Source organism: Echinops telfairi, unplaced genomic scaffold (genome assembly GCF_000313985.2).
Source record: "Echinops telfairi isolate 266 unplaced genomic scaffold, ASM31398v2 ScPeMD7_2010;HRSCAF=2546, whole genome shotgun sequence".
Lineage (NCBI taxonomy): Eukaryota > Metazoa > Chordata > Mammalia > Afrosoricida > Tenrecidae > Echinops > Echinops telfairi.
The window spans coordinates 24,377,564-24,386,374 of NW_022105908.1; the positions used below are offsets into that span (position 1 = coordinate 24,377,564).

Genomic DNA, 8,811 nt, shown 5'->3' on the forward strand with positions numbered 1-8,811 from the left:
CCCAGGTGTCGTCCTCCATGCCTTCTGCTCCTCACACCTGCTCCCTATCCGGTTCCTAAGTCCTGCTGTGTCTGACTCTTACATAGCTCTTGATCCCTTTGCCACCTCTCCACCTGCCTAGTTCCGACCTCAGCCTTTCTCTCCAGACCGGTCTGGCCGCCGCCTCCTCTCCCATCTCCTTAATGCCCTTGCTGCTAGCTTTCTTCCAGTCCTACCAGGCAGGGAGGCCCAGGCGACCACCCTGACAAAGAACAACAAACCCCACCGAATCTCCTGCTTGAGCTTTCCCCCAAGGGTCCCCAGACCCCCCCCCGGGGACAAAGGGCATACTTTGATCCTGGCACTCAAGGTCCTCTGAGTTTGGGGTCCCTGCTGAACTGACGCCCCATCGCTCCCTTCCCCTAAGCGATACTAGCCAGCTGGAGTCTGCCCGTTACCCACCGATCCTATAATATCCACCCCCTTCCTCATCCTGGACCCCCTGCCAGGGACCCCTCTTTCTCTCCTATCATCCAGGTCAGCAGAAGTCACCCCAGAGTCCCCGGGCCCAGAGTGGGTGCTGTCTTCCCAGGCTTAGAGGGGGGCGGGTAGGGGCCCATCTCCCAAGAGCACTGGTAGCAGAGAAGCCTGGAGTTTGGGCAGACAATCCAGGCTGGGTATAGAGCCGAGTCTTGCAGCCTGGCCCTCAGTCTCGTCCCTGAATGTCTGGAAGGAAGGAGGAAAAGGAGGTGGGGAAAGAAGGGAGAGAAGGATTCTTCTAGAATCCTGAACCTGCCAGGCAAGACCCACACTCCTCTGGGAGGGGGTGGGGACCCGTATACCAAGGAGCTAACCTCTGTGGATCTCATTGTCTGCCTTTGCCAAAGGAGAGAGAAACTTTCCTGGCTACCTTCCAGGGAGAGCAGTGCTTCCCAAAGTGGGGATGTCGTCCCCTGGCCGGCACTGGAATGATCCAGGCAGTACTTCCTACTCGAGGAAGGAAAGCCTGTACTTTCCCAGAACTCTCTTCTGCCCCAGTGGCCTTGGGATGTCCCCACGGCTCCCTGATGCCTGGTCTTCCCCCCTGAGAAGTGGGCATCTGGGGTGTGTCTGCCCGAGTGTGTGCTCATCGGGGGCCATCAGGGAGGGCCTTCCCCTGGAGCGGGGAGGGAGGAGGAGGGAGGGGGCCTCGCCCCTGGGCTCTGGCCCTCATTTCCTTCCTTCCTTCCTTCTTCAGGCCAGAGGTCAGTGACGAGCTCAAGGACCTAATCCTGAAGATGCTGGACAAGAACCCCGAAACAAGGATTGGGGTGTCTGACATCAAGGTGGGGAAACCAGAAGCTTAGGGCTGGCCTGACTGTTGACCTGGGAACCAGGCCTCAGTTTCCCTTCTGGAGAGGTCTCCAGCAGGACATGCATGCTTTGGGTTTGGGATTGGGTTAGTAGGCATTGGATCCCTCTCAGGGACACTGATTGGTCAGATGTGCATCCGGAGTTCCTTGCTGGTTGGGTGTCTGTCTGCTAATGGACCTGACCCCTCTCCCCCTTCCTGGTCTCTGTAGTTGCACCCCTGGGTGACCAAGAATGGGGAGGAGCCTCTTCCCTCAGAGGAGGAGCACTGCAGCGTGGTGGAGGTGACCGAGGAGGAGGTGAAGAACTCCGTCAAGCTCATCCCCAGCTGGACCACGGTGGTAAGAGACCCGGAATAGCTGGCTCCCTTGTCCGAGGCAGGACACTTGGGGCCTGGGAGGGCAGTGTGTCTTACCCGAGGCCGGCCCAGTCTGTGCTGGGTCCCGTGGGAGGGCGGAGGGCTATCTAGTCCAGCAGCCACAGAGCTTGGCCAAGTGCTGTAGGCAGGCTGGCCCAAAGCTTCACCCTCCCTGCTGGGTCCAGGCCTCCCAGCTGGCTGAATTCCTGCCCTCTTTGCTTACTTGACTCTATGGGACCCTGGAGCCTGTCAGCCCCCCTGGGGTCCCCACCGCCACCACGCTGGACTCAGCTTCCATCGTCTCGACAGTCTCTAAGTTACCCTTCCACTTCCGCCCTTGCTCCCGCTATTGTGAATGCTCACCTCAGCAGCCGGGAAGGTTCTCAGCCTGCTCACTCAGGCTCCTGTCTCACCCGAAGGAGCACCCTGGCAGGACTGGGCCTGAATGGGCCCCACCCAGCCTGTCTTCCCGCCTCCCCCAGTCCCCTGCTCCCCTTCCTGGGCTTCAACCTGCTCTCATGGAGACTGTACTGCCGGGATGCACCTCTGGAAACCCCTGCAGCTCCCTCCCTCCCTCCGGTCTTGACGCCAAAGTTGCCTTCCTGAGCCTGCCATGGCCCCTTAGCTGACACTTTAACCTTCCCATCGGGTCCCCCAGTGGTGGTGTGGTGGTTACCTGTTGGGCTGCTATCTGCAAGATTAGCAGTTCAAATCTACCAGCCACTCTGCAGGAGAAAGACAAGGCTTTCGACTCTCATAAAGCTCTAACAGTCTCAGAACCCCGCCGTGGGCAGTTCTACTGCCCTCTAGGGTCGCTGTGAGTCAGAATGGGCTCGATGGCAGTTGAGTTTGGGTTTTTGAGTCTAAAGGAGCCCTGGTGGCTTAGATGGTTATCCGTGGGGCTCCTAAGCACAGGGTCCGCGGTTTGAGCCCAACAATCACTCTGCCTGAGAAAGAGGAGGCTTATGCTCTCCTAAGGACCTCTAGCCTTGAAAACCCTGGGGAGGGAGTCTCCTCTTCCCTGCAGGGGCTCCATGAGCCAGAATCCACCTGCTCACAGTGGGTTTGGCTTTCTGGGTCATTCCTTGTCTTCCTTCTTCATTTCTGCCTCCTTAGCCCTTAGCCACCGACACCGGTTTTACCGACATCTCCTATTTGCCCAGCCCTCTCATGGGAGTACCAGCTCTGGGAGGGCAGGTGTTTTCAGTGGACCGATAGAGCCCGAGCGCCTGGACCAGCGGTCCAGCAGGGGGTGGGCACGCAACAGTTGAGTGAATGCATGAAAGAACAAGTGACTCAGGTGTGTGCGTTGGTGTGCTGGGGGACAGAGGCAGGGAGGGGTCCTTGTGGGAGAGGAGGGACAGAATCGGAGTGCCACCACGGTGTGTTGTCCAGGAGGGCCGGGCAGCCTGGACATTCGGTTGCCCCAGCTGACTTCCTCGGGCACGGCATCCCCTGAGCTCTTCTTCCTGGGTTCTGAGGCCGCTTCCTCTGAGCTGCTTCTCCCAGCCTCTTGCTCATGCTCCTGCTGTCACTAGGATGTGTTAAGCCCTGTCCCTCCCCAGTGCTCCCTAATGATAAGTACCCAGCTGTGAGCCCAGCATCCCAGCCCCCACACCGGTCAGTCCTGGCCACCCTGCTCCTGTGCAGAGCACAGTGGCCCCCACTTCCTTACCGTTCCCAGGATCCCCTGAACCACCAGCCCTCGTGCTCCTGCCCTGTTCTCTGCTGCTCTGAGCACTCTTGCTTCTCTGCCCTGCCTGCCGATCAAAATGGGCGCCCCCAGCAGCCCTCACAGAGGCCACGGGCCCGGGTGACCGCCTCACCCACATGTCCTCCCCAGATCCTGGTGAAGTCCATGCTGAGAAAGCGTTCCTTCGGGAACCCGTTTGAGCCCCAAGCGCGGAGGGAAGAGCAATCCACTTCCGCTCCAGGAAACTTGGTGGTGTAAGTACTGGGGTGGGGGGCTGAAGCCTGCAGGGCACTCCCAGTGGCGGTGGGGGGTGTCTCTGGCACATCTTTCCCGTTGCGATTGGGCTATGTGGAGCCTGGGGACTTAGTCAAGTGTCCTCAAAGCTCATTGGGGGCATCAAGGGACACCCCTCGCTCACATCCTTCCAGGGATGAGGAGCCCACTGGGCCTGCTTCTTGGGAGAGGAAGATCCCTTCTTTGGGAAGTGTGATGGAGTTCTGGCCCAGCCCTCTGGGGCCTCAAGTCTGTTGCTCTCTAGTCGGGCTGTGGCCTGGGAGAGGTTTGGAGACAGGCCTCCCCTAGAAGGCTCATTCATCTGCAGAGGGAGGACCCCAGGGAAGTGCTCTGTCTTGCTTCCAGCCTCTGCCTCGCTCTGTGCTCAGCCAGCACTTTGTCCACCTGCACCCACCCGCCCACCTGCCCGGTGGTAAGTGTGGGCAGGCCTGCTGACTGGGCCAGGGCCTAGGGATACTGAGTTGGTGAGTACTTACTGTGAGCCTCCGAGGAGAGTCCAGGGAAACATGTCCCAAACCTCTCCTCGGGTTTCCACTGAGATAAGTCAGGCTGGAGTCCAACACGGCCCGCCGGAGTCATGTTCACAGAACTGCAGAGAGAAAACCTGGATGGGTTCTGGGCAGAACTCAGTCCTGGGTGCCCCACACCTTCCCCTGTGGCCTGCGAGGGGGCTGCGGAGAGGAGTTGGCTGGAGTTGCCCCTCCCAGCGGGCTTTGCAGGGCCACATGCTTCTCCTAGAGAGGTGACCGCTGGGCGGTGACCAGGCACCTTGACCTCTCCGAAAAGGAGTTTCACTTATTGCCGGTCCAGGGCTGCAGGGGTTGGAACCCAGCACCCCTGAGGGACTCATCTTGGTCCGCATGGTGTCCACATACCAACCTTTACTTCCGCACAAAGGGGCTGCCTAGGAGGAGCTGACGATTCCCCGCCTCTTCAGGAAGATGGCAAGGGGACAGGGTCCCAGAGCTCATCTGGGGCACAGGTCTCTGATGCCAGCCAGGACTGGGCCCAGTGTAGGGAGATCATCTATATAATTTAGCATCCAACTGGGGCCCTGTCTTTGCTTTGCTCACTGTGGTGACTACGTAGGACACAAAACCGTCGCCACTTCTCCATCTTCCCACGTACAAAGAGGTGACGTTAACTATGTCCCGCCACACCGTTCAGCCATCGCCATTAACCATCAGTGACTTCCCGGATCTTCCTATCACCTTTAATAGAAGGTCACTGTTACAGGGAAATATTTGTGCTTATGCCAGGACGACAGGCATGAACCAAGACTATGCCCAACAGCCTGAACATCCGGTCACCTGACTCAGTGCCTGAGGAGCCCTGGTGGCTGGTTTTGCATTGGGCTGCTAACCGAAAGGTCAGCAGTCAGCAGTTCAAATCCACCAGCTGTTCCAAAGAGGAAAGATGAGGTTGAGTCACAGATTCAGGAAGCCGCAGGGACAGTTCTGCCCTGACCTATAGGGTCGCGATGAGTTGGATATGACCCCACAGCAGAATGAGTTCAGTGTTTGTCACCTGGGCCCCCCTGGAGGTGTCACCGAGGAGCTCTGCTGGTGTCGGGTGCTATCAGTTGAGCTGCTAACCACAGGTCAGCAGTTCGAACCCAGGAGCTGCTGCTCCGCAGGTGAAAGCTGAGGCTGCCTGCTCCTGTGAAGGCTTGCAGTCTTTAGAACCCACAAGGGGCAGGGCCGCTGTCCCGGGACTCAGAATCGGCTGGAGAGCAGAGGGGGGTCGTAGTATGACAAGCCAGCCACAGGTGGTAGGAACATGCAAGCCCAACAGGCAGACCCGTTTCCTTGCCTGGACGTTGAGATCATGCTTCACCTTCTCAACTCCGGCCCCAAGTCTGTGCCCCTGGTTTTGTTTTGAAAAGCAGGCTTTCTACCCTCAGTGTGGAACCCCTTCGTAGACTGGTCTTACGGAATAATGGTTGAAACCCTACAGGAGCCTTCAGTGGGATGGGTCCTCATTTGAAAGGTCCCTAAACCCACCCACTGGTCACTTTCAAAAGAGAGGTGGGGGCAGGGTGGGAATCAGAAACAAATCCATTGAACAAGTGACCAACGCTGGTAGACCCTACCCTGTGGACGAAGCAACAGGAAAATGCAAAAGTAAGCCCCTCTGCCCCAGGCCACTGGGGGCTGGGTGGGGGCCGACCTAAGCCAGCATGGAGCGGCCTATGACCGCTGATGCTCCACAGAGGCAAGAAGTCAGCCGGATTCAATCGGTTAGGACCCCAAAGGCCGAACTGGAAGCTTAGACTTGGTCTTGGGGACAGCAGGGGAGACCGGTAGGACCCGGGAGGTGATATGACGGGGAGGAGACAGGCCCGAGCTCGGGGAGGTGGGTGAGAGTGTACTTGAGACCATGTGACCATGTGGGATCTGCGTGCCGCATGAGGCGGCTCAGAGGGATTGAGCAACAAGTGTATCCCGGGTGCCCCTGCTGACCCTTGAGATCCCTCTGCCCTGCTGTCCCCTGAACAGGAAAGAAGGGTGTGGCCAAGGGAAGAGCACGGAGCTCCCTGGTGTCCAGGAAGACGAGGCTGCATCCTGAGTCCCCGCATGCTCCCAGGGCCACCCGGCAGCACGCTCATATGCACCTCCAAAGGCCTGCCGCCGCCCTCATGCACACAGCCACCCCTGCAGGCGGGGGGCCAGGGTCTGCGCTCCCTCCCAGCCCCCGACCCTGTCGTGCTGCATGCCCTCCACGCGCACCCAGGGGCAGGATCGGAACACGTGTCCTCTGTGGTTTTGAGGACAGGCCGTGGTCAGGCAGGGCTCCCACAGGCCTCTCTCCTCCTCCCGACTGTCCTTGTGGGGAAGACTGGTGGCCCCCGGGCAGTCCCTCCGGAACCCCATCTGGCCGGTTGGCCGGGCCCAGGCACCAGAGGCTAGAAATCAAGATGGCAGCGGCAGAAGCCTGGTCTATCCCAGCTGTGGAGACCGCTCTCTGGGGGCCAGGTGGGCCTGGTTCAGCTATCCTGGGAACGGTGCCGTCCCCCACCCCACTCCAGGGTCTACTCACAGCGCTGAAATGCGGGATCTGAGCCTCTGGGAGGGAGCACAGTGTTGGAAAATCCAGATTCCTTTCGTCTTTGGCTTTGGTATTCACCGGAGGGGCCAAGTGTTGCTTGGGAACATCTGCGGAGCATGCCTGTGGCCAGGTGGCTCCCAGCACACCCCACCTGGATTTGACAGCCAAGTGGACTAGACCGCCGCCCTCCTCAGACTGTTTTGCACTTAGAACCGTCCAGATGAAGGGCTGACTGCATCGGGCTCTGGGCAGAGGCCGGAACCCAGAGCACATTGCCTTCCCACTCTCCTCCCCCGCTTCCTTGGGGCTCCCCGAGTGACGTCTGCAGAGGAGACACCAGGCGCTGACGTTGGCGGGGCCCAGGATGCAAAGGCCCTGAAATAACTGGAATCCAGACTCCGATCTTTAGCCGGCTTCTCTGCCGTAGGAAGCCGGCCTTGCATTCCTCTGATGAAGGACACAACTGCCCGGACTGGAAGTGGGAGCCCCCCACCCCCCTCCGCCAGGGGTGACACGCCTGCAGGTGGCCCCCGAGAGGTGGCCCGCCCCCACCAATGCTGCCTCCCGAGAGACGGTTATCATTCAGCCTCCTCAGAGCTGCAGTGCCCAAGCTCGGGTGGAGACAAGGCCATCCTAGACCCGACTTCCACCTCACTTCAGGACCAGTGCCCACTGATCCGGCTGGCTGGCTAGATGTTTACTGGCCAAACCTCATAGAGGTTGACACCCCCCCCCCACATCGCACCCCCAAAGGGAACGAGAGCAGGGCTTAGACACCTTCCCTTAAAACATGGGCCAAACGAGGGATTTCAGCCACGGACACCCCGCAGATTTCCCGTTTGGAGGCTAGGCAGGGCAAGGGCCCCAGGCCAGAACCCCTCAGTGTTGCATCCTGCTGCGTCTCCATGCCTGTGGGTGTCCATCTTGCCTCATGTGCACACGTGCACGTGCCCATCAGCTGCACACAGCACTCGCATGTCTTGCACTGGTACATGCATCTGTAATCCACTCTGTTCACGGCTGTGAGCAGAACACGGCCCGTTATCGGTGGGTCCACGTCTCTCCTGTGGCTCTGCACTATGGCAAAGGCCACGGCAGCCGGGCCTTCACAATAATCTGGTACTGTTTTTAACCACACTTTTAGTGAGCGTGAAAGGGAGCCAAGTTTGGAGCCAATCAGTCACAGAGGAGCATGTCTTTCTTGGACATCTTGGGGCTGGTGCCTGGAAGTTTCGAGGGGCCCTGGATTGGACCCCCAAGGGCAGCTCAGAAGTGGGGTGAGTGGCGCAGCACTGGTCCTGGCATCTCGCTGGGGAGTTTCAGTTGGCATTATTTGAGTGTAGCTCAAGTGAACACACTCGGTAAGAGTGTTCTAAACATTAACTTCCCAGGAAGTGAGTTAACAACAATAAAAGCCCTTCCTTGAGTTAAAAACAAAGCCCTTTTCTTTGTGTTTCTGGGGAGAAGTTCTTTCCCATCAGCTGACTGGGCTAACATTTTTGGGAGGGTCTGCGGTTCCTGGAGCCCCTGAGCAGGGCGGTGGTGCAGCCGTGGGGGTAGCTCTGGGGGGAATGGGCGGGTCATAGGGCTGACTTGGGGGAAGGTTGTGTGTGGTGTGGGTGGGTGTAGCCAGGCTCCTGGGTAAGGACCCTCTTTTGGAAGAGCAAAGTGTTAGGGAGCAAATAGACCACCCAGGAGGGAGCCACACCTGTCCCCATGGAGACCAGGCGGCTGGGGTCTAGCCCATTGCTGTTCCTCACGGGATCTCGGTCCCTGTGGAACCTCCTAGGGATCTAGGGAGTCCCCCACACTCAGTGGAGTCCCTGTGTGGCCCCTCAACCTTGGGCAGGGGCACAGTAAGGTCCCCCATGGCAGTGATGAGGTTGCCAGTGCTGTCAAAGAACCTTGGGCTCAAATCCAAACCCTACGTAAGTAGCTGTGACCTCACACAAGTCCCTGCAGGAGCCTGGCTTTCCTGCAATGTGGCAATGGTGACAATTCATAATAACCATGGCACCTCCTCAGGAGGGTCTGGGGAGGATCAGTGAAGTCCTGGTGCCAAGCTCCTGGCACAGTGCTAGACACACAG

General features: G+C 58.9%; 1 protein-coding gene across 1 annotated transcript in view; it reads left to right on the forward strand.

The window, feature by feature from the left end:
* The window catches only part of CAMKK1 (calcium/calmodulin dependent protein kinase kinase 1), a 23,774-nt gene extending 15,614 nt beyond the window's left edge, over positions 1–8,160 (forward strand). Inside the window, exons 10-13 of the mRNA XM_045293336.1 lie at positions 1,072–1,304; positions 1,542–1,670; positions 3,531–3,634; positions 6,173–8,160. Of these exons, the coding sequence (XP_045149271.1) occupies positions 1,072–1,304; positions 1,542–1,670; positions 3,531–3,634; positions 6,173–6,242 (536 nt within the window). The 3' untranslated portion in view covers positions 6,243–8,160. The remainder of the gene's footprint in view (positions 1–1,071; positions 1,305–1,541; positions 1,671–3,530; positions 3,635–6,172) is intronic.
* The last annotated feature ends 651 nt before the right edge of the window (positions 8,161–8,811 follow it).